The sequence below is a fragment of the Synchytrium microbalum genome, assembly GCF_006535985.1.
Source record: "Synchytrium microbalum strain JEL517 chromosome Unknown SmJEL517_scf0024, whole genome shotgun sequence".
In the NCBI taxonomy this organism is placed as follows: Eukaryota; Fungi; Chytridiomycota; class Chytridiomycetes; order Synchytriales; family Synchytriaceae; genus Synchytrium; species Synchytrium microbalum.
The window spans coordinates 103,801-128,114 of NW_022158373.1; the positions used below are offsets into that span (position 1 = coordinate 103,801).

Consider the following 24,314-nt stretch of genomic DNA (forward strand, 5'->3'; position numbering starts at 1 on the left):
TTCAATTTCATATTCTTTCTATTTTGTTTTGCTTCTTCAAAGCTATAGAAAACAGGACTAGCTCGCTCACTGATTCGACTCGGCCAGTATCTTGGCAAACGAGAAGGCATCGAACTTTCTACCTTCTCCACCATAGAACTTGTTTTGGAACTCGACCCTATTGAATGCAAAGTGTTAAACGTCCATTGCGCTGAAACTCCTTCATTAACACAACAAATACGATGGCAACAAAACAGTTGTTCTGAACACCTCATTCCATCACATACCAGTGCAATCTCAGTGCATGCAAGAAAGCCGACAATCCTTCCATCAACACAAGAATCGCAATAGTCATTTGGAACCAGATGGTGAAAGAAACAACAATAGCAATGGCCCATACAAATGTTGGTAGTTCCAAGTCAAATGAGTTTGCCAACACCATTTCCCATAACACCTCAGATAGCTCTGTGTGTAAACAAGATGGGTTTAAGGGGCTGATATGGGAGCAAAGCAGCAGGTATGTGGCAGCGTAATTCACTTACGAGCATGTGCAAGTGAGAGGGCCCATAGACGCAAGTAACTGGCCGTGTTTGATATTCCACCAAGACAGACTTAAAAGAGAAATGGAACGTTAGCCGACGAATTGTCATACTTGTCTATTTTTTTTCTTGCAGTCTGCACTCACATTCAATAGTATGAATCATCTGATGAATAAACACTTCTCCAAACTCGAATTGCTATTACAAAGAAAAACGATCAGCCAACCAGATTAAACCCTCAGTATTCATCACTCAAGGCGCTTACGTCGCCATGTGCATGTACCTCTTCATGATGCATCTCGGCATGACCAGCTCCACCGCCATTCGATGCTCCAGAAGGTGATGCGTGGAATGTATCAGTATCATGTGGTGATCCAGTTGTTGAGCTGTTTCGTGGTAAGTCTTCAGAAGGTCGTTCCCCAACACCACCAGTTGTATGGTCCAAGTTGGCATAGCCTTGGGCTATGACCTTGTTGTGCTCGGCTCGTAGCGTTAGGGGTTTGACGAGGAGCATCCATGGTATGCTGATCATGGCTAGTAGTACGAGTAGAGATTGTATACCAGCCTGAAACAATTAAAAATGGAAGTCAGCAACTCCAAACAAAAAAAAAAACGGATATGCTTTTTCATTCATACCTGTCCAGGAAACAGTTGATCATCAGGCTTCACAGTTCCAGGACTCAAAAACATATAAATCAAGGTATTGAGCAAACCAGGAGCAGGGAGTCCATCCCAGTTGTTGCACCATTTGAAGACAATCAAGAATGCCAAGTATCCGAAGATGCTCATCATGAAGATGATTTGAGGAAGAACGACTCCATACAGATCGAGTGGTCGGTGGAAGAATTTGGCATTGTAAGCAGATAAAATGATACCAAATGTCATCTAGCAAAAAACGGATGATTAGATAACTCTGTACATACGATGGTTCCAGAAACACTTTGCAACTTACATGAATGACACCTAGCAACACCGCCATCTTCATCTTGTAAGAGTTCGAAAACAAGAGTACATTATCGGCAGTAGCCCAAGCCTGTCATTAAAACAAATGAACAAGTAAGTCAATAAAACAATATCCTGCCACTTAAGAATACTCGTTGGATCGAGTTTCACAGTAATTCCATACCGGATCAACACCAAAAGCATATGTCCACCTTTTGAATCCAATCCATTTTTCAATTCCCGGTTCCTTCTCAAATCCATATCCAGTATAAAACAAATCCAGAGGTTTCGAGAATGCGTCGTTATATACTAGACCAGTGTAAATGGAGAAACAGCCCATGAGCAAGATAATATATCGACCGCCGAAGAACATTGAAAAGATCTAAGAGGTAACAACAACGAGTACTTGAGAATCTGTTGAGCGAAAAAAAACGGAACAAGTATGGTGCATCATGGTAAAGTGCATCATGCCTTACCTCCTCCTTAACCTTCTCTAACGACTTCTCATACAAGACCATCCAAGTAGCAAAAGCCAACATGATAATTCCATGTCCAAAATCACCAAACATGATGGCAAACAAGAATGGGAAACTGATTATAGTAAATAGTGCTGGATTGACTTCACGATATGTAGCAATACCATACGCATCTACGAGTTCTTGGAAGCCTACTGTGAATTTATTGGTGCGATGGAAGGTTGGTGGTGTCTTTGTGGTGCGTAGCTCGTTCAGGAGAGGTGGGATTGTTGAGCTTGTTCGTTCCTATTGGACAACAAAAATTTCAATTGAGATCGAAAGATGAACTCGCTCAATGGCTCAACCTTACCATAACAGTACGTAACGCATACTGAATAGAAGTCAAGTTGGCTGATGGAGCCCAACCTTCAGCGATCAATGCCTTTCGATTCACGTCATAATTGAACATGTTCATGGTATAATAAATGGCCTTTTCCTTCTTGACGACTGTCGTCCACGCTTCTAAACTCTCAGCGACCTTTGAGAGTTCAGTTCTACGTGTGTTTCTGGTTGTGTCCAAGACCTGTAAAACGAAAGTTGAGTCCTTAATGTTGGGGACACAAAAAAGACACAAACGAAAGAATATAACAATGGCACATACATGCTTGACATCCTCAATACGAGCAATAACTTCCAGTGCATCTTGACGCCGCTTATCCGACGAATCATCAACAGGGTATAAAGTAGCACCCAAAGATTCACAAATCTTTCGAATCTTGGCCAGTATCTCTTTACCATGCGCGAATATGATGAATACATTCTTGGTAACGACTTCATCAGTGATTGGGTCGGTGATGGGTTCGTCGATTTCGGCATAGTTCATGTATAGGTTACCACGGAGAGCTCGCCATAAGATGCGTTCAAAGGTGTTCATGCGTGCTCGTGGTATGACGCCTGCTACAAAGCTATTTGTTCATTTTAGGGGGACGTGGTGTTTTTTTGTTGGTTTAGTACTAGTTTCAACTCATGACGCAAAAAGAAGGCAGTATCTCCCAGGGTTTGAATTTCACTTACCCAAGATTGACTGTTCTTATCATTGGTTCTCCACGCTCGATAGCATCATCAGTGGAATCTCTTACAAACGTGGATCCAGGTGCCAAGAGACCTGCATCTTCAGCAGTTGATCCAGCAATGATGTCGTTCGTATGTGATTCAGCCTATAATGTAATTTCGTAGGTTATTAAGCATGAAAGTCTTTTTGTGTTGTCGATAGTGATAGAACAGCTACAAGGGACAAGGCACTCCGTAGCCCCTTCTACAGTAATCCTTCTCGAGCAGTTGACAACGAGGCCTGGTCTCAGATTCACCACTATCAACTGCTTGTGCAAGAGCTGCCAAAAAGAAACAGCAATCTGGTCTTGACTTATCCCCCTGTAGTTTTCGGGCCGCAACGCTACTTCCTCCAACACACAGCAACCCCTACGCTACCACCAAAATACACATACGATCCAACTCACCTCCTCAAAGAAAATTGCAGTCTCCCGCAACACATGTCTCAATTCCGTCAACTCAAGATACCTCTTGTTAAGCGTCTCCAACGAATTATTCATTTGCAAGACCCGAGCTTCATGTTCAACTAGTCGTTCATCCAATTCATCGATTTCCTGTTGTGTGCGAGACCTGGCATAGTACATGCTACCAGTGAATGGACGTATGGGGAGTGTAGCCTTTTCGATTTGTGTTTGTAGGAATCCTAGGTTTGAACGAGTGAATATATTGCATAGATAAGAATAAATATGCAAAAAAAATGCTGGAGCTTCACATGAAACGTGAGACACTCACGTAATTTCCTCTCCATTTCATCCAATCTTCTGATTTCATTGACGAATGCCCTTTGGAATGCGTTTACATCTGGATTGAGCTAGATAGAGCCACAACAGATAATATCAATAAATTTGTCTGATAGCTGTCTATCCAATAGTGCAATCGCCATCAGCATTAAACAGATTTTGCAAACAATCATACATCTCTGAATTCGACCAGACCAACTTCACCCAATTCAGCGACAGTAGGTTGAGCTATTTCCAGTGGGATATATAGCTGGATTAGGGACATCTCCTCTGACCGAAAGAGACTCCCCATGGCTGCCATGTCTAAACTCTCTGTCAGGTCGACTACACGAAGACAAGATAACGCACAGTACACGTGTATTCCAAGATAGCAAGACGGTAGATATATCAAGTGTAAATATATCCTCAAGTAAATCGACGCGTAATGCACTTATAAGTTCTTCAACCTGTTTTGAACTGATTAATTTCAGTGCGATCGTGGTTTCTGTACGGGTTTCGGTTGTTTGACTGGTTCCGTTCACTGTATCAGTCGGTGAAAGCACTTATATATTCGGAATCAACGTGAATCTCTCTCCTCCACCTCAAAGGTTCTCTCCAGTAGCTTCGATCATTCATCACAAAAAACAATAGAAGCTATGGCAACAGAGAGTGACGAGTTCTACGTACGATACTAGTAAGTATACATATACTGTTAGTTTAATCCAATGTACTAATACTCTATCCCTACTAGTGTCGGGCACATGGGAAAGTTTGGTCATGAATTCCTCGAGTTTGAGTTTCGACCAGATGGAAAGCTACGATATGCAAACAATTCAAATTACAAGAATGACTCCATGATTAGAAAAGAAGGTGCGCATGGGACTATGTATTGGATTGTGTTATTGGATGGAGCACCATCAAGACATTAAAAACACATCTTGCTCAATCTAGTGTATGTCAGTCCAGCGTTGATGGGCGAACTCAAGAGGATTATAGCTGATAGTGAAATCATGAAGTACGTTGTCCCATCATTTCTTCGGAGGACACAGAATGCTCACACATACACAACAACCCAGGGAAGACGACAAACAATGGCCAGTGCCAGATCGAGTAGGACGACAAGAACTCGAAGTCGTGATGGGAAATGAGCATATCTCATTCACTGTACGTGTATTATACATGCGCATTGGGTTTGGATGCGAAGAGCTAACACTCTATTGTGTGTAGACCTCAAAACTCGGCTCGCTGAATGATGTACAAAGTTGTAAAGATGCTGATGGTCTACGGGTCTTTTACTACTTGATTCAGGATCTGAAGTGTCTCGTGTTTTCTCTCATCTCCTTGCATTTCAAGGTTCAATCTCATTATTCGTCCATCAAGTTTTTGCTGAGCTTTCTAACACGACACCACCCACTTAGATCAAACCAATCTAAAAAAGCACATCTTTATCTGTAATCGTTTTGTTGTAAAGTAAAAATGAAAAAGATATAAACGCTATTGCACACGTCTTGTTCATCGCATTGCACTTCCAACACACAAAAGCACAACGATGAAAGCTCGTTTAGTTCCATGGACAATCATTGACGAATGGCAAACAGTCAAATCCCTCCTATATCCACCAGCATTCGACCCTACATCCATATCCCGAGGCGCCTCCTTCATCCGATCATGGGCTTCAAGAGGCCAAGTGCCCCATGCAGCCGAAGTCACTGCAATGCTAGCTGAATGCACTTGTCTTGAATACACGAGTAATAATATCATGCCAGAGTCTGCGCTACGGTTGACGTATTCTATGGCTATTATCAGGTATGAGACATTTCAGAGTTTTGATCGTTGCAAAAAAAAACTTGAAGCTAATCTAGCACGTTATATGTAGATTCGTGAACGGACTAGTGGATGCATCTCAAGTAACCGGAAGACTGCAATCTGTAGCTGCAGTTGCTGATTCTCTTGGTATTCCATTATGGATTGTGGATTTGCGACATGCTGCGACGCACGAATCGCTGCCTTCTTTGTCGCTCTTGCGGGCTGCTGCTCAACAGGTAACGCACATCTATGTAATTGATGCAAAAAACGTACATTAATGTATTCCGAATTCTAAGGCACTAAGGTGGCTAGACGCCCACTACTGGTCCCTTCAAACAACACGAACAGAAACTTTTGAAGATCAAGTGCCTGATTTATTGGACCAGTATTTAAATGTTATGGTTGAACTTACTGAAAGTAAGAGTTGTCGCTAATTAAGCAAAAAAGGCTGGTAACTAAAGTGATGGGATTCGTTTCTAGATGGAGTATCCAAAGACACCCTCCTCGCTCAAACACGCGACAATCTAATCCAAACATTGTGTGAAGGCACACATTCAGAATCGTTTCGTGATACGCTGAATGTTGAGTGGGCTAGGTTGCTAGTGTCTGAGGGGTACGATTTGCGTTGACTGTGATCACCATTCACATTGTTTACCCATATGTTTTTTGTTCTTGTAGATCAGATGAGATAACGCGAACAGACGAATTAATATGGACGCCGTTACTGGAAGGAGTGTACAACGCCATGCCTGAGTGTCTTGAAGAGTTGTGTTTGGTCTTGTATCATGATCTGGATGGTAAGTGCCGAAAATTCCTGTTGTATACAGAGATGTGATAAGACTGACGATTCCATCGTTTTTGGTAGATCCGTCACGGTCATCAAGTACAATGACAGGTACATTTGTGTGTTTGTTGCCAACATTGTTTTCTACAACAAACGGGTTGTGTTGATCACCCGCTTTTGTTGCCAATTAGTCGGATGGACAAAACACCTCCTCAAGGCATACATCCTTCGAGACACTCGTGACGGCAAAGACGTTATAGAAGCGTGTCTGCAACATCCTAATACCTTGTGAGCCCTTGAAAGTTTGAACTTGTCATTTTATTTTATCACGTTTTATTGCTCATTCACCTCCATTCTCTAGCACACCAACTCTATTACAATCCATCATCGCACTCCGCCCATCCCTAAAGCCATCCCTACAACCATTCATGACGTATCTATCTACACAACCAAGTACAAGCGACGTGAATTGTGTCGATGATGTGGAGGAATTGATTGGTGAAGTGGATGAAGTTGCCGAGTTGCGGATGAGAGCCAACAAGTTGGTTGGAAGTAATATACTGCAGGTAGCAAGCTGTCATCGTAAGAGCATACTTGGGCAGAAAGTGACAACTTTTTTCGCGTTTAAGGCAAACGGTGAAAGCAATAGCATCCCATCATCAGAGATTTGGAAACTGGCACCATCGAAACCATGGAAGGGTGTGCCGATAGGCTTATTACCTGGTGGCAAACCATGTAGTTTGAGCCTGAGTGATGCTGATTGGGAATTATCAGGTATGGAGCCCTTTTGTGTATTCATCCTTGTGCAGAACCACTCATCAACTGGCAAACGTAGCAATCCTTCCACAAATCGCACCACAAGAAGAAGACGACGATGTGGTCATGGCCACACCGAACAATGTACAAACAAGTGTAGATAAACAGCAAGCTGATGACATATGTGATATCATTTTACTGTGAATAAGAATCTCATTTTCCACTATTGATATTGTCTGTTTTGAGATTGGCAAATTTGTGTGGAAGCTGGATTCTGTGCAAGGGGTGGTTTACTCTAACGCTATCAACGGGCAAGTGAACTTTTGAAGTTTTCCTTACTGCAAAAAATAGCTCAAGCTTCAGCACATCATCGTAGATTCATAAATAGACTCATATACGCTTCTCAAAGACTGAGGACTACGATCTATAGCTGCAGTAGCTGCTTTCCTTCGAGATTCGTGAAGGAATTGACGTCGTAGGAGCATGCTTACAGCATCCTAATGCCTTGTAAGTTTTAAAATGTTTGGAGCTGCTCAACGAGTGACGAAGCCCTTTATGTGAATATTTAAAGAAAGTTGCTTAATGATCAGGCATTAAAATGGCTAGACGTCCACTACTGGTCGCTCCAAACAACACGGACAGAAGTTTTGAAGATCGAGTACCTGATTTATTGAATCAGTATTTGAATGTTATGGTAAGACTTGGTACTCATTTAGCAAAAACCGGCTATACTCATAGTGATAGTATACCTTGCCAGATGAATCATCACAAAACACTCTCCTCGCCCAAAAATGCGACAATCTAAGACGTACATGTGTGAAGGCATACGTTCAGAGTCGTGTCGTGATACTCTGGATGTGGAGCGGCTGATCTTCCGAAAGGTGACCCAGTCCAATCTTGTGAAAAGAACGTGACAGAAACAAACTGTATCCACCTTTTTGTACAGTATCAAAAGACATCCTTCCGATCCAATTGTCGTTTTTGCTCAACTCACTACCCCTTCTACACAGTATATCAACTCTCTGACGCTCCGTCATCATACTCCACGTATCCAGCCATCCATCACTTCAGCGATTCATGACTTGAATACCAAGTGTCAGCAACGTGGATTCTGTCGATGATGTTGAGGAATCGACTGGTGAAGCGGATACAGCTGCCCAGTTAAGGGACGAAAGCCAAGATATTGGCTGGGTGTGGTATGTCAAAGGTAGTCAAGTGAGACGTTTCTGAAGCAAATTTCATACTATATTCACCATAATCTCTTTTCTTGCGTTTTAGACAAACAGTGAGAAGCATCACCACCCCATCATCAAACATATGGAGGCACGCACTATTTAAATCATGAAAGGGTGTGTTGATAGTAATTGCCTGGTGGTAAATCCTGGAAAGGTGAACCTGAGTGATGGGGGTTGCGAGTTATCAGGTATCTTCAATTCTTTAGATACATTTTTTGCTCGAGTATCACCTCTTCAGCATTTATTCTGAGGTCCTTACTCAAATCGCACTCCGAAGAAGATGGAGATTTATCCATAACGACAACAAACAATGTGTAAACAAGTGGAGGGTAAATACCAAGTAGATGACGATTCATGCGATATCATGCTATTGTAAAGTGCCATTGTTACTACAACTACAACTATAATACAACTATAAATTAGCAAAGGTGTGTGTGCCAGGCCAAAAGCGAACAAGAGCATCATAATATGAGGTTTGCTACTACTGCAAAACTTCGACAGTTTTCAGTACGCGGTTTGATTTCCTCTGTGGTACGGGTGCTAAAGTAGAAAAGCAGTCAGCTGAAAGCACGAGAGCTGAATGGGATGATTTGATCATACCTCTCTCATTCTCCAACAGATAAAATCTCCTCAGCATCATGATAGCCTCCTCACGATACAATCCCCCTTCAGCGAAATACGGCGGTAGATGATCCAATGGCCTACAAAACACCAATTAGTCTATGGACAGTGCCGTTTTTTGGCAGACATCACAACACACGCCACTCACAAGCTATGAGCATCAAAAACACTCCCACAACCTCCAAACCGATCATTAGCACATCCAAAAACCACTCGTCGTACTTGCAACTGTCGTAAAGCGAACGAGCACATCAAGCATGGTTCGACAGTAACGTACAAGTCCACGTTTGGGAAGATTGCTGTTGGATGAGATTTCAGGATTGTGTCTATGCCGATGAATTCAGCGTGTCTTGTTGCCTATGAGGTTACGAGGGTTAAAAAAAGTGTGATAGTAAGACTGCTAGATGAGTTTTTACATTCAATGTTTCATTTGTTCTGTTGCGTCCTTGGGCGAGCACTTTTCCGTCGAGGACGTATATGCAGCCAACTGGAATTTCGGTGTGGTCGAAGGCTTCTTGTGCCTATGTTCCCAAATGTTGTTAGATGTTCAGCAAGCTTCGATGAAGAAAAGCTCTGTGACGTCGATGCAGAGCATACCTGTACGAGAGCCAGCTTCATGAATTTATGATCGGCTTCAGAAAACTTCCTGTCTGTTGGCGACTCGCTCTTTTCCGACATCTTGACTGGGCTGTTGAGACTGCCAAAAAAAAGGAGTAAAGAGAAACAATGTGTGGAGTGACTTGACAAACACACGACAACACGTTGTAATGAGATCTGTATATTCATATAATGTTGCGTTTATCAATTATTTGTACAGGCGTTTTGAGCGTGATTCCCAAAAGATCACATCATGAACGTGATGATTTACTCGTCCTTTGATCCACCAGGGGCAGAAGGTGGCTTGAAACTGCATGCTACAACCTAGTACAGCACAAAATATCAATAATCCGTTTCGTCCCACCACATCTCCCTGTCAGCCTCATACCTTGACTTTATCAGACACAGGAGCCAGCGTTTCATTCTCCATACGGAACGTCGAGTCCTTGATAACAAAAGTCCAAACATCGTCACAAAAGCGATAGAAATGCAAATGTCCTTTTAGTTGTGCTTTCGATGTCACTTTGGAGCGCAGGGCTTCTGTCATTGATTTGTCGAATTGCGTTAGCATTTGGACTGCTGCCTATGTCAAGAGTGAATACAGTTAGCACAAGACTGTGTATTTGATTGCATTATGGGTACTTTTGGGTCGATTTGTCCGGCAGTGACCATGGCATCGAGAGTTTCTGTTAGGGACATTCCGATGGAGGATGCACGGTCTGAACAAATGATGAGTTAGAGTGGGGAATTGAAGCGAACAGAATGTTTGTATAAAGGGCTTACATAGCTGGTACTCCATGTCTCTCTCGTCCTCGTCCCTATACTCTCTGTTATGCTCGTTTGAGTTTTGGATGTTGAGAGCTTTTATATGGATTTTACGACGTCCATAGGTAATACGTGGAATGTAAGGACGCAATAATCTCGTGTCGCATATCTTTTTAAAGGCCTTCCGTATCTCTAGACACGTAAAATAGTTTAAAAGTCTGTCGAATCTCATCGAAAACTCAAACCTCAACGCTCAACATTTCAAGGAGCCGTCCAGCGGGACACTCAATGAATTACATCGGCTGGACGGCCAGATATATAATTTTAGTATGATTTCGTCGTAATTGTGGTACAAACTACGCACAATTCCTGCCTTCATCGAGCATTTTGATTCTTTGTAAAACAATCCAAGGCGCTGATAGTTTACTCACTCGTTGCATTGAACGAACGTTCACGGTCAGTTCGATAGCGACGAGAGCATTCCCGTTGAACTGAGTTTATTGCATAATCCAAATTTAGCGAAACTTATTGCATAGGTCTGCATAGCCTTGACAATCCTCTTCAGCCAACATTTACACGTAAGCTCTTTGTCAAGAGTTTAATCACTCACAGCAATACAGTCCACGACTTGCTAGCTGAACCAACTATATTCAACGTCGTGTAGGCCTGTTCTTCTCCTTGTTGTTGTCGGAAACTGCGGGTACTATACAGACGATCAGGTACAACAACCAATGAAGCGCAATGAAGCACAATGAAGTACACGTGTTTATCACGTCAAGTTTCAGTCATTTAATTCGATAAATTTTCTTATACAATTTGTTCCTTGACCATAACACTCCAGTTCAAGCGGTTCAGACACAATCCAGACTATTTTTCAAATCACAAACGAGCAGCAGGCTTGCTGCTTTCAGGCCGCTTCGTGACTTCACAGCCCTTCATTCGTCCTTCCTTTACCCAATCTTCAAGCAAGTCACCAAAGGCCACGGGTCCAAGGCCATACACACTGTTTCGAGAGTCAGCTTCATCGCTCTTGCCCTCGAAATTGTAGTATCTGGATGAAAATTGTTAGCGGATGAGATTTGGTTGAATACAGACTAGAAACATACCCTGGTGTGCAGAACTCCAAGAAGGACTTCCTGAGCATAGAAGTCTTCAAGATGGTATCCACCCAGTCCTTTTCTGCCTGAGCCGTAGGCTCAACAGTAGCTAATCCTCTTTGTTCACACATCTTGATGCATTGAACGGCCCAAGTGGTCATGTCATCTATGCTGGTCGTGAAGTTTGCGCCGAGACCACCTTGACTGTTTTGAATCATAAAGTAGCTAGATGGTTGGATTGTCAGCAATCGAGTTCTGGTATCCGGATAGTTGACAAGCACTCACTTGGGGAAGCCTCGAGTAAGCATGCCGTAAAGTGTCGACATTCCCTTCGACCAATGTTGGTCCAATGTGACGCCGTTGCGTCCAGTAATGTTGTAACCGGCAGAACCAGTACGGTAAAAGCCTGACGAGACTTCGAAGCCGGTAGCCCTGGAATGAAACGAGAATCAACATCAAACCACTCGAGCTATCAAACTTCTGAACGCAATGCATGGCACATACCAGATGATGCAGTCAACTTCGTACTCTACACCGTTTGCAACCACCCCCTTTTCACTGATTCTGTCAATGCCCTTACCATCAGTGTCGACCAATTTCACGTTTGGTAAGTTGTAGGTTGGAAGGTAGTCGTCATGGAAACAGGGTCGTTTACAATATTGATTGTAGTACGGCTTTAACGATTCAGCAGTTTTCTTGTCCTTTACGATAGAGTCAACGCGAGCTCTACAAGAAAACAGAAAATTTCTCTGTGAACAAAAAGTCACAACTGTACTGAATTGGATAATTGAACGCATCACATAAGGCCCGAGCCCACGTACATAACCCATACCTAATCATCTCCATCTTCCTGTAATCCGCAAGTTGCAGCAAATCCTTCTCTTTGAAGTTTTTACGTTTAGGATCCTTGGATCGCTTCATAGCCAATATTTCAGATAAGACTTGTGTCCATCCGTCCTTGGTCAAATCTTCATCGGCTTCACCGCCAGAAGTCAGGATTCCAAAGTTGCGGCGGCGAGCTTTTTGCCATCTATTTTTGTCAAAAGTCAGCACAGAAGAATCACAAATACGAATTGAAAAGACGGAGATCGGTTACCCCGGCTGGAGTGTCTTGACCCATTCAGGATCAGTCTTGCGATTAGCCCGGACATCGATTGATGATGGGGTGCGTTGGAAGACAAACAGTTGTTTTGCAGAAGCACCCAAATATGGAATGCACTAATGTACCAGCAACACGATTTAGCAACTCGGCAACATTTCAGCATCCAATATCCAATGGTGTTACCTGAACCGCCGTCGCGCCAGTTCCAATAATAGCGACTCGTTTGTCTTTCAATTTATGCAAATCACCATACGAAGAGCCTCCGGTATATTCATAGTCCCATCGTGACTAGATTGAGGGTGAGAACTCTGTCAGAATGCAGCAGCAACGGTGACGAAATCGGTACAAAAAAAACGCCTTCAACGTAGAAGCTCACAGTGTGGAACGAGTGTCCTTTAAACTTATCAATACCCTTGGTGAGGATGGCAAGGAATATGTCAGCATATCGCTCAGCAATAATGATATAATGCGGTTCAAGAAAAAAAAGCTTTGAACTCACAACTCCGTTGGGGAGCTTCAACTTGTGCAGAGGTCCAGCAGAACTAACAACATATTTAGCCCGAATAACATCGCCACGGTTGGTCTTCAAGATCCATCGTCCAGTTTCTTCATCCCAAGCCATATCTTTGGTGGTCGTTTGGAAAATCGCACGACGATGCAAGTCCCATTTTTGAGCGATTCTCTCACAATGGGCAAGCATTTCGGGAGCACGGGTATATCGCTCGACTGGTATATATCCCGTTTCTTCAAGCAAAGGTACGTAGCAGTAAGATTCAGTGTCGCAAGCTGCACCGCTAAAAAAAAACACTTCAGCTGTGAGACAAACAGATGCATTTCATCGGGTCCTTTAGATCAGCAACGTACGGATAGCGGTTCCAATACCAAGTACCACCAACTACAAGATAGAGTCAGTACGTGATCCGTTCACCAAAGTTTCACAAAACACGAACTCACATCCTCCAGCCTTTTCAATAATCCTGAAGTCAGTGACACCAGCTTCCTGTAACTTGACTGCAGAGTATAGGCCTCCAAATCCACCACCTGTTAAGTAAATGGGGTTAGATCACAGATCGTGGGAGTGGAGTCGATGTGTAACAATAGCGAGATCAATGCTCACCGAGAATGAGAACATCGGTCTCGATATTCATGGCATCTCGAACCTAGCAATTATATACGTAAGTATCGTTTGGATCAGACATTGTGCTGGCTAGTGACTCATGTAACATACAAATGGTGGTGTATGGATGTCCTTTGTGTAGTGGGAGAACTGGCTTCCCTCTTCCTCAACAACTATATATTGCTACATGTTCAAAATGTGTTAGATCCCACACCTTCGATTGTTCCAATGCGTTCGTTCAACAATCTTACACTAGCTCCTTCATCTTTGAGACGTTTGTCACGCTCATAGATGTACTTTGCCCTGAGTTTCTCAGGGTCGAAGGTAAAGTTGAAGAGATTTGGATCGTCTTGACCTTGTAGACTCATGTTTACGTGAAGTAATCGCTGTGATTTGGTGATTTGGAGTCTTCGTGGAGAGTTGCAAGGAAATACACACGGATGGCAGTGCTATGACGTAAAGTTTGGAAACACGAGGAGGTACATCCATACTATTGACAATCCAAACCCATGGGATTTTTGCTTTGAAACGTGCCACGTCACGTCGTTCCCTGGAAACTCTGTTGCTTTTGCAAGCAAAACTTGGGAGATCGAGTCTGATTTCTTTCACTTGACGGTCGCTCCTCTTTAACAGAAAGACAGTCGAGTTAAAGTGTCTCAGAGAGCGTCTTTGGCTTCAGTGGTGTACCTTGAAACGTAGATGGCAGCAAGGAATCCAAAATCGAGGATTTTGAGATTTTCTAATGTATTGAGCTTTTCCCCGAGATCCAAGTGACTGTATCGGACCGGGTCTAGCTGGGGTGCTTGTAAATACACGTGAATAGACATTCCATAAACTTTCAAAATGTTTTCTACGTCCGTTTCTTGTTTCTCTCAATGTTGTTTCGTTTTCACCAAAAGGACAATGCGAGCAGTTCAAACAACGGACTTTGGTAAAGCTTAACTGTCGTATATCCATACAAGCACCCTTACAAAGTCATTTTTACTCTCTTAAACCTCACCTCTATTACTGGAATCCGTCTAAAACCCTACACGTGATTTGAAAAGTGAGGTTTCGATACATTCCCTCACGCCGACAAGACAGTTGCTAACTTGATTCTCATCTATAAGATGATTACAACCGTGTCTGACGTCCCAACACTATGGACCATGCCCAATGAAATAATCGGATTAATCGCATCAAATCTGTCGCGAAAACGATGTCTCGTCAGATTCGGTCTAACGTGCAAGAAAATGTCGACGATAGTGCTACCAAAGGCATACGAAATCATTCAATCTAGTGATGTGCATTTCAATCCACGGCTGGGACAGATGTTACGGGGCCATTTGCCGTCATATATTAGGGAAGGATGTCGCCAGATTGTTTACGTCGAGATGGACCATTCGAGGTTCAATTGTTTGCATAATGTGATGTGTAATTCCTGGAATCTGCAAGAGGCGTTGCTTATTGGTCGTACTGGTCTCACTGTTGCTGCTTTTGGTGTTATGATGGTAAGCGCGTGCATACAGTGAACTTCTATATCATTTTCCTAACAAATATTCTTGCTTAGACAAACATTATGAGCAAACTACGCAGGCTAGAAATGCTGGTCCGAGAAGAAGAATGGGAATATTTGCGTTCTGTAGTCTCGCACGCTCAGCGATTCGAACAACTACGACACCTCGCCCTCATAATGAAAAGAACAGATCCAGAGAGCTTATCCATCATTCTGAAGAGCATGCCGGCTCTTAAGGAGCTACATCTTCACATGAATGAAGGAACTGGAGATTTGCAAACCATCTTCCCACCTGTAAACACGATAACCAAACTGGCTGTAAATGCAGGATCGACTCAAACAGTGTGGGGTGCCACTGAACTAGTCGAATGTGTAAATCTCAGGCTGCCTTGTTTGACTCACTTGGAGCTCGGTTTAGGCAGACTGGTAGGAATCAATGAAAACACGGCCTGTATGCCACCACGGCTAAAAAAATTAAGTATATCTGAACTCAACATAACCGACCACGATCTCGTAAAGCTGCTGCGACTGTGTATAGGCCTGGAAGCATTCACAATTACAGTGTTTAGTGGGCTGACTGGCTCGTTTATATCCGAACTGCTATACCAGCCATGTTTGACGTCAATATCTATAACGGATCATAGCAGGGGCCTGCCATTCTCGCCGAAAACGCACCTTATATATAGTGATGACAAATCAACATCTCCCTGCCACCATAAAAGTAATCTTAGATCCCTGACGCTGAAGGAGTGGTCTGTACAGGATTTAGGACACGTGCTGCCGCTGTTTAAGACAGTCAAGAACCTCACTATTCGGGATACGTGTCGTGGAGACTCTCCGTTAAATGTATTGCCAGTTGTGATGCCAAACCTGGAATATCTCGATATTGAATCTGAATTTGTTGAGACGAGGACAGATGTGAGTTGTTTATGGACATCTGACCGTTTTCCTAGCCTTAAGAATGTGATCCTGAATGATAAACGTGTGCCACGACCGTAAAAGGGGATCTGAGGTTTGGACGCTGGGTTGTGTCTATAACTCCAAGAGAACAGTCAGAACAGTATGGTCAGTAACGTAATGATATAATACGTGTTTAAATCGCGTTATATCCCCAAATATTGTCAGTTTCACGTGTGAGTTAAAAGCGCGGCCCTTTGATATGAACTCAAAGCCTATGCGATTTCCGTTATCTATTCGCATACTAGAAAGCCAAGGTCTGTTAGTAGAGACCTTTGCTATTTGCATATATATTTTATTTATCGCTAAATAGCAGACATCGATCACGCGCCCCCCTTCAGGTGGGTAAAGTCGTTTGATCCACCATTTGAAAATTCTTCACAAGGTTGTTGACATGATCTTTTAGACGATCAAGGCACGAACGAGAGACTTAAACATCTCCAAACTATTTTCGCATTTAATAAAGTGATTTCAGGTATGGGATCTATCACGATCTATCCATCCTATGCATTAAACCAAGGAACCATAAACTTAACACTTTTTGATTATCATGCCATTTTTTAGATCAAAATCATGTTGAGTGCCGCACGCACCTCTGCCTCTCATACATACGAACTGAAAGACCTCCCCAACGAAACAATCCTCGATATCGCCCACTATCTCCCACCAACTTCAGCTCTAGCTCGTTTTGGAACAGCGTCAAAGAGACTCCCACATCTAGTCTTGCCGCTCCTCTACCAGAACATAACTATTAAAAATGATGAGAAGCTGATTCTGGCATTGGAGACTCAGCCCTTACCTGAATATGCCACTGAGGGAATCCGACATGTGAAGTTCTCATACACTAGTACATCGTCATTGGACTCTGTATTGTCGCAAGCACACCGTATCGAGTCGCTTGAACTGAGTAAGCTGTCTAGCTCATGGGATGTACCTCAATTTATAAATGGGATGAAGCAAGTATGTAAGAAGCTCAAGAGATTGGAGCTTGCTATTCCAGCTGCAGAGTGGCTCAAGGATCTAGTAGAAGCCAATGTCCAATGGCCGGTATTGGAACGCTTTAAACTGAAATTTGATAACCATGAAGATTTCTTCATGGCCACGACGCTTGAAGCGCTATTGAAAACCATGCCGAGGGTCAAGGATTTAGAACTTGATCAACCACTTAGTCGGGCTTTTGCTTTTGCTCAGGGTTGTCCAACTGTATTCACAGCACTGTCATGTCTGAGGAGGCTATCCATATTTGATTTTGGGCTGATTACATCTAGGATGCTGACGGAATGGGCAGATGCCGGGCTCGGCAAATTGGAAGAACTACGTCTTGAAGCAGGTCGTCTTATGATTACAGCAAAGAACAACGAATGGAGCTCACTAAAACGACTGACACTTGTACGTGTCCTAATGACAGATGAAGAACTGCTTAAATTCATTCGCCAATGTCCCAATCTGGAAGAGCTGTCAATCCAATCTTGCCCCAAACTGGATGGACTATTCCTGGCCGACCTCGTAAGCTTCCCTCTCCCACGTCTAGTATCAATCGAAGTATATGCCAGCAATCCATTCACACCTGCCAGATTCTTCACCACCGATAATGTAGCATCCGATATAAAATCACCTATAAAAACCCTCAAGTGCTGGAACTGGACTCAGGAAAGCATCATGGCAATCATACCCCGCCTTGAAAATCTCGATTACTTACGCCTACGTTTCTGCCACATGAGTGACGAATCTGCACTCCTCGATCTAGCTAAATGCCTCGTAAACCTACGTCGTCTGGAATTAGGTACCTTCTTATCACTCAACGATGATATATTTGAACAGTGGAATGCAGCTGGTATCATGCCAAACCTCACTTGGTTTGTATTATGCTGCTATGTAGAGGAAATCAGCATACAGGCAATTCAGAAATTTGTTGGGAGACGTATTGGGAAGGATGCTGGAGTTAATGGAGTGCAGAGATTGAGTATTGTGCAGTATGAGGGGTTGAGAGGGTCTGATGGGAAACGGGTTAATGGGCTGCTCAAGTGCCCTATGGCGTTGGGTGATTTTGTAACTAGAGAGGCTTAAAGGTGGTCTTTTAGGTTGTAGTAGGTTGGTAGTGGTGCTAGGGTGAATGATACTTCGAAAGTGTCTTCGGAGTATGGCTAGTCTTGGTTATTTAACAACTTATTTATACTACATTACTAGCATGAGATCGCATTTAGAGCCTTAATATTAATTCAATGTAAAGAAACGACTTATAGAGTGATAACTGGTGTGATAGAATGAGTAATGAGTGTGCCTGTCTGTAAATAATACAAAAACCTTAATATGTACCCCTTGAGCAAAAAAAAAATCTTTTCGTTGGCATGATGGATCTCGATGAACCGTCTGTAATAGCTCACAACACGACAAATACATTCATCTTCACTTTCACTACTCGGGTAGATTGTGAAAACTTCACAAAACGATTGTACGCTATTGTGGATGCAGTACAAGGGTTCTCAAACAGTACTGCATATCAAAAGCGACCTGTCAGTTCTCTGATTCCTGCCCTTCAACTGCTAGACTGGCATCACGTACAAGTCCAGCGTCTTGAATAGTCTGTTGACCGTCTAGATATAATCGTTTTGAATAGGAGGAAACTGGCACCAAATCTAGAGCGATGTGTACCATATGTTTTGTTCTGATGAGTGCCAAATGTGCCTGTATATGAGGAAATAGTTGGGATACCGGGTCCTACAATTTGCAATGCAGAGAATCGACTTTTTTTGATACAAAAATCTCACCTCTTTCTTGCATGTTCCTCCAACCCTTCTCAATGCTCGTTCACCATTAGGTAAATAAATATTGATTTTTGATTGACTAAGTTCATTCAGGAGAGACTTTGCTGGTGCCTTGTCACCTGACATGGCTCGTCGATTTCCAGCCACGCAAAAAATGGCCTGCGACAGTATACTCGAAAGCCATCACAGTCTGATTCTATCCTGCCTGAATCTTGTGCATTCTTAACTTCTCATCTCTTTGTGCCTCTTCCTGATCTCGTCTGGCTGTCTCAACAGCTGGAGCAGCCTACTCCTCCTCGTCTGCACCGACCAGTCGAGGTTCAACTCGTGCCATTAGACGGTGTAAGTTTTCAAGAATTGTATCCAGTGTTGTTAGTCTTGCACGAGAATCATAGTTAAGTAAGTAATCTTTTTTTTTTGCTGGAGAAGCACCAAGACTCAACTTCTAGTCTATCGACTACAATCGTTGAGAAGTTTGCAGAGCGACCAGTGCCAGGAATGGTTACTTGGCTCAGTGTACTAGACCGCGAGAGGGAATTACTGCCAGGGAAAAAATCGATGCCAGAGGATTTTGAATACTCTGAAAAGCCCCTTATTTACGCACACCACCAACCGACACATATAACCTGTGTTTCTACTTTGAAGCAGTAAAAGCATCGGCTGTCAGCACAGTTCTACAAAGATGGATTTGAAACCAAGTGTGAGTAATGTATTGTGAAGGCAACCAATCCTGATAAGAAATAGTTCCAGTCGTGCAAAAAAAGCACACAGAGAGTATCCATACTTGCAATGAGTTTCAGTATCGCTATGATTTTCAGAAACTGCTATAGCAAGTACACATTTAGCTTCTTTCTTGGAGTGTTCCCATGCTTGTGAGAAAGTACATGGAAGATTTCAAAGGCCCTAGTTCCATACGCCGGTCCAAAGTGCAAAAAAGTTTTAGCTGCAGCTGTTCGTGCATTGTTTGAAATAGGGCGACGTGCGGACGAAGGTGATGTTCCAGCTCATTGGTACGGGAGTAGGTGAACTGTGGATGGCCAGTGAGAGACTAGAGCGAAAGACGGGGATAGTGGTAAGCGTCGGCATGGCAATATACAAACAAAGTTTTTTGATTGTAACCACCTATGCGTGCAGCCCACGCGATAGTGTACGATGTAGTGGATGGCAAGAGGAGCAGAGCGATGACATCGTAAAGTCGTGTTGACACAAATACACTCGACCGGCAGCCACTCTCGACGAAGATGCGGCAGAAGATGAGTCGAAGGAGAGCACAGTGGCGACAGAGAATGAAGGGAGATTGTTGCTTAATCCATAAAAGTTCTGGTGGTACAGAAGGTGCTCGATCAACAGCGACTTATGATCATGAGGCCAATGGAGATAATGGCTGACCTAGCCTATAGTTATTACACGATGGAGTTATTTTGATGTGATTCCCCAAACGAAACCATACAAGGGCATACCTCTAGATTCCAAGCATGCTCTTCCAGTATTTGGAAGAAATTTTTAAGTAGTTCATACTTCATAGAGTGAGATAATGAGTATGTCAATCCCTTTGGCAAATGTAAGCTAATAGTTTTTTAAAAAAACGATAGTCAGCAGCACAAATAATAGTTTAAGACCAGTCTGAACCCATAACTACATTCTGCATGCACGAATCTTCACTTTCTACAAGGGTTTATTGTTCAAGAACGAAACAATTTCGTAACACGACAGTTTATGTTATTGTTGAGGGAGGAGGAGTAAGAAGGGTTCTTTATACACTGACACTGCATATCACAATCGATCTGTCAATCATCTGATTCCTGTTCTTCGACTACCAGACTGGCATTAGGTACAAGTCCAGCTTCCTGAATTGTCTGTTGACCGTCGGTATACAATCTCCTAGGATAGGTAGATGCCAGCACAAAATCAGCTTCTGGAGGGATGGGTGCCAAGTCCTTTGCTCCGATGAATGCAAACAGTGCCTACAGATGAAGAGATAGTTGGGATCCAAGCTTCAATATCGAGACAAATTTTCGAGCTTTTTTGCACAACTAGTCACCTCTATCTTGTCGGTTCCTCTAAACCTTCTCAAAACTCGTTCACCATTAGGTAATCGAACATTGATTTTAGCTTGAACAGGTTCATTCATAGGAGGCTCTGGCGGTAACTTGTCAGCTAACATCGCTCGTCGATGCTTCTTTTCCTACAGGAAATAAAGATAGGTAAGCTGGAATTGATGTCGAATGCTGAGACACAAACATCTCTGTTGCTCTCTTTACCTGAATCTTTTGCATCCTCAACTGCTCAGCTCTTTCCTCCTCTTCCTTTTCTCGTCTAGCCCTTTCAGCAGCTTGAGCAGCCTGCCTCTCCTTTTCCTCATCTGCACGTAGTGAAGCTTGATATGCTTCATCTTGCTGTTGTCGAATCGTTCTGGCAGATTCACGAGAAGAACGTTCCGCTCGAATTGCGACCAGTTGAGGTTCAACTCGAGCCATTAGACGATGTAGCTTTTCAAGTAAGGTATCCAGTGTTGCTGGTCCTACACGAGCTCAAGTCGATTAAAAGTCGCCTAGGGTGCGTTTGTTTCGTTGCTAGAATGATGGGTGAAGCACTGAGCATACCTTCTAGTCTATCGACTACAATCATTCGAGAGCCTTGCAATGCAATCAGTGCCATGAATGGATACCTAGTGGTTGCCAGCACTTGGCTCACTGAGTTCGGAGGCAGAGTTAGCACAACGCAAAAAATTAGATACATACGACTCATACCTTGAAAGGCCTCTTCTTCACGCACATCACCAACCCACAATATAACTTGCTTTTCTACTATGAATGCAGTGAATGCATCAGCAGTCAATATAGTCCTGTAGCGAAGGTTTGGAAGGAATGCTGTGAGTACTGGAAAGGAAACTCCCGCTAGCGCATCAATGATGATTACGAATAAAAGCGCCTATAGTGCCGAAAAATGGCAGACTTTGCACCACACATACTTGCAGAAAGTCTCAGTATCATCATGATCTTCAGAATGCAATACAGCCAAGAGGCATTTAGCTTCCTTCTTGGCGTGTTCCAGTGCCTGTGAGTAAGTACCCTGGAAGAATTCAGGATGTGCAGTTCCGTACGCCTGTTCAAAGTTCAAGAGGAATCTAGCTGCAGCTGCCTGTGTATCGTTTGATATTGGACGACGTGTTGATGAAGACGATGTTACAGCTCGTCGATTCGGTAGGAGATGAGCAGTGAATGGGAAGAGAGACACTGAAACAAAGAAGTGAAGGATATGTTAATGTGACTGCTAACATGCGACCTCTTAGAATATGCTTGACCTCACCTGTGAATGCAAGAACAGCCCACGCAATCTTGTACGATATGGTGAATGGCAAGAAGAGCAGGGTGAATACAGAGAACGGAGAGGGATTGTTGTTTAATGCATGTAGTCGTGTTGGGACAGGGGGTGCTCGACTAGCAGCAACTCTTGACGATGAGGCAGAAGACGATGACGGTTGACCATTCTCCGGCACATCCAATGGATCTCGTGTACTCTGAGAAGACCGAGGCTCTTCGAATACGGACTGTATAGCGGCCTGTATATATGAAAGATATTGAGTGTTTTGTGCGTTGTGATGTGATCCCACCAGTTGACAATAAACAAGGGCAAACCTCAAGGTTCCAAGCATGGGAATCGAGTATTTTGAATATATTATCTAGGTCGTCCATGCCCGTGATAGACTACATCGATTAGAGTGTCAGCTGCAAGACGATCAAGATTTCAAACTGTCAAAGATTGAGTTTATATTAGCATACCTGAAAGTTGAGAAGGGCTTCTCGCCTATCATCTGGAAGCGAATCCAAGAAATCCATATCCAACTCCTATGACAGTTTCTACACTCTCTTACTTGGACACTGACCAAACTCTGACACGCAAACTCTGGGTTTTCGCAAGTTGGACGGAGAGCAACGAGCAGAAGCTTTTTCAGAGTATAAAGAACGCGTAATAAGCTAAATCGTATATAAATCACTATTATAATAGGAACCATGGCCTTAAACCAGGAAGAACAGCCCGTAATAGACGACAACATGACCCAAATCGTAACATTCAGCATCCAAAAGATTGTCCTATATTCATCATGCACGACAGCCCTTGGTGCATCTCTCGGTGCCCTCTACGGAGAAATCCGCGGTCTCTCCAAGTTATCCTACGCGTTCAACATGGGTGCAAACTGGACATTAATCGGTGTCCCCTTCTACACACTACGAGAAGCCATCCTGCTCTATCGCAAAGAGATCAAGGCCCACAACGGCGAGTCCCCATGGCATAGACTAGGTCGTGATGAATTCATAGCTAGCACGCTCGCGGGAAGCATTGTCGGCAGTCGCTTGGGGTATATGTGGAGAGGATACATGGCAATTCCTGCTGGAATCATCATGTATGGTGGCCTTGCCGGGCTGGGACAGATGGGGATTACGTCATTTAGGAGGTGGAAGCAGGATGTGGGGTATGCGGACTGGAGGAGATCGGTTGGGCTTGACCATACCACGGATTCATCTGTGCGTGATCGATGGTGGAGACGGCAAGAGACGTTTTATCGTAGCAAGGAAGATGATAATATTGTTATGCCGCCATCGTCGTACTCGTGGGATCCATTGAGAGATGGAATGGATTGGGCGTCTGCTAAACTAAACCAGTATGTCACGCTTCCTGCTTGGGCGTCGCCACTGGCGAATGCTCTGGATATCGAGTATCGCAAGAAGTTGAATATGCAGATACAGGCTTTGGAAGCTCAGGTGTTTGTCTTGAGAAAGAGGGTGGAGGAAGCCAAACAAAAACAACAGCAGGCTAGTGCTATATAAGTAGATTTGTGGTGACAAAATATATACATACACATTTGCATCCATTCTAATAATAATATAAGTAGTCGAGTCAAAACCATTTCAACTGAGGTTTGGGTCTTGGTCTGTCAGGGAATCTGGTATGATGTAGTAAAAAGCAGGTGCCTTGTCGTCCACAGTCGTGTATGCCACCGGTAATTGACACCGAGGACACGATCTCCTAAACTGCTTCTCATATCCTCCTTCCCTAATGTAGATGAACCAAAAAAGTCAACAAACTCCTCAACCATAGAGCTCTTCAGCACTTTAACATACCTCTTGAGGATCTTCACAGCTCCATTCTTTGAATAATTCCACTTGCATGCCCTCGTCGACATGTTTATTATGTGAGCTGAATCTGTTTTCCTCGTTGGTAGTCGTGCTAGATCAGTATCTGTTCAAAAGCAAATGTTGAGCGAGATGTCGTTGAAGATACAGAAGAAGAGACAAACGAGAGCCATTGCAAAGTGGCAAGTCTCGTTGCGTACCCAAAATAAGTATAAACTCGCCACAGAATCGACAGTAAAGCACTCTGATTCTGTCTGATGTTCGATCTGTTTTTTCCTGAGCACTTTAGAGAAGTGTAAGCTGATGCAGACAGCAAGAAAGAAGGTGCAACTTCGTAC

At 43.3% G+C, this 24,314-nt stretch overlaps 7 protein-coding genes across 7 annotated transcripts; 3 read left to right on the forward strand and 4 right to left on the reverse strand.

The window, feature by feature from the left end:
- Positions 1-66: 66 nt before the first annotated feature.
- On the reverse strand, positions 67-4,066 carry SmJEL517_g03985 (uncharacterized protein; the record flags this gene model as incomplete). Its single annotated transcript, XM_031169913.1, has 15 exons — positions 67-157; positions 267-444; positions 522-590; positions 665-716; positions 784-1,083; positions 1,155-1,403; positions 1,471-1,551; positions 1,645-1,842; positions 1,937-2,221; positions 2,286-2,498; positions 2,577-2,880; positions 2,990-3,132; positions 3,433-3,668; positions 3,758-3,836; positions 3,941-4,066. 15 exons carry the CDS (start codon positions 4,064-4,066, stop codon positions 67-69), a joined length of 2,604 nt encoding a protein of 867 aa, XP_031024098.1.
- A 334-nt stretch (positions 4,067-4,400) lies between these two features.
- On the forward strand, positions 4,401-5,177 carry SmJEL517_g03986 (uncharacterized protein; the record flags this gene model as incomplete). The annotated part of the gene is made up of 6 exons (XM_031169914.1): positions 4,401-4,438; positions 4,496-4,614; positions 4,696-4,759; positions 4,821-4,908; positions 4,972-5,097; positions 5,163-5,177. 6 exons carry the CDS (start codon positions 4,401-4,403, stop codon positions 5,175-5,177), a joined length of 450 nt encoding a protein of 149 aa, XP_031024097.1.
- Positions 5,178-5,293: 116 nt separating this feature from the next.
- SmJEL517_g03987 (uncharacterized protein) lies at positions 5,294-7,294 on the forward strand (the record flags this gene model as incomplete). The annotated part of the gene is made up of 10 exons (XM_031169915.1): positions 5,294-5,550; positions 5,621-5,786; positions 5,847-5,967; positions 6,031-6,163; positions 6,229-6,347; positions 6,416-6,445; positions 6,526-6,622; positions 6,696-6,900; positions 6,964-7,108; positions 7,170-7,294. The coding sequence occupies 10 exons, from the start codon at positions 5,294-5,296 to the stop codon at positions 7,292-7,294; spliced, it is 1,398 nt and encodes a 465-aa protein (XP_031024096.1).
- A 1,420-nt stretch (positions 7,295-8,714) lies between these two features.
- SmJEL517_g03988 (uncharacterized protein) lies at positions 8,715-13,992 on the reverse strand (the record flags this gene model as incomplete). Its single annotated transcript, XM_031169916.1, has 24 exons — positions 8,715-8,720; positions 8,819-8,865; positions 8,926-9,026; positions 9,095-9,303; positions 9,363-9,467; positions 9,544-9,643; positions 9,815-9,867; positions 9,932-10,126; positions 10,186-10,262; positions 10,327-10,500; positions 11,196-11,359; positions 11,415-11,630; positions 11,691-11,837; positions 11,910-12,131; positions 12,238-12,435; positions 12,502-12,623; positions 12,691-12,795; positions 12,884-12,919; positions 13,007-13,301; positions 13,372-13,402; positions 13,462-13,548; positions 13,625-13,667; positions 13,736-13,807; positions 13,876-13,992. 24 exons carry the CDS (start codon positions 13,990-13,992, stop codon positions 8,715-8,717), a joined length of 2,922 nt encoding a protein of 973 aa, XP_031024105.1.
- Positions 13,993-18,590: 4,598 nt separating this feature from the next.
- SmJEL517_g03989 (uncharacterized protein) lies at positions 18,591-18,967 on the reverse strand (the record flags this gene model as incomplete). Its single annotated transcript, XM_031169917.1, has 2 exons — positions 18,591-18,761; positions 18,845-18,967. 2 exons carry the CDS (start codon positions 18,965-18,967, stop codon positions 18,591-18,593), a joined length of 294 nt encoding a protein of 97 aa, XP_031024104.1.
- A 1,661-nt stretch (positions 18,968-20,628) lies between these two features.
- Positions 20,629-22,680, reverse strand: SmJEL517_g03990 (uncharacterized protein; the record flags this gene model as incomplete). The annotated part of the gene is made up of 9 exons (XM_031169918.1): positions 20,629-20,805; positions 20,883-21,026; positions 21,103-21,362; positions 21,445-21,534; positions 21,592-21,686; positions 21,813-22,077; positions 22,151-22,403; positions 22,480-22,548; positions 22,624-22,680. The coding sequence occupies 9 exons, from the start codon at positions 22,678-22,680 to the stop codon at positions 20,629-20,631; spliced, it is 1,410 nt and encodes a 469-aa protein (XP_031024060.1).
- A 174-nt stretch (positions 22,681-22,854) lies between these two features.
- SmJEL517_g03991 (uncharacterized protein) lies at positions 22,855-23,670 on the forward strand (the record flags this gene model as incomplete). Its single annotated transcript, XM_031169919.1, has 1 exon — positions 22,855-23,670. One exon carries the CDS (start codon positions 22,855-22,857, stop codon positions 23,668-23,670), a length of 816 nt encoding a protein of 271 aa, XP_031024061.1.
- Positions 23,671-24,314: the final 644 nt, after the last annotated feature.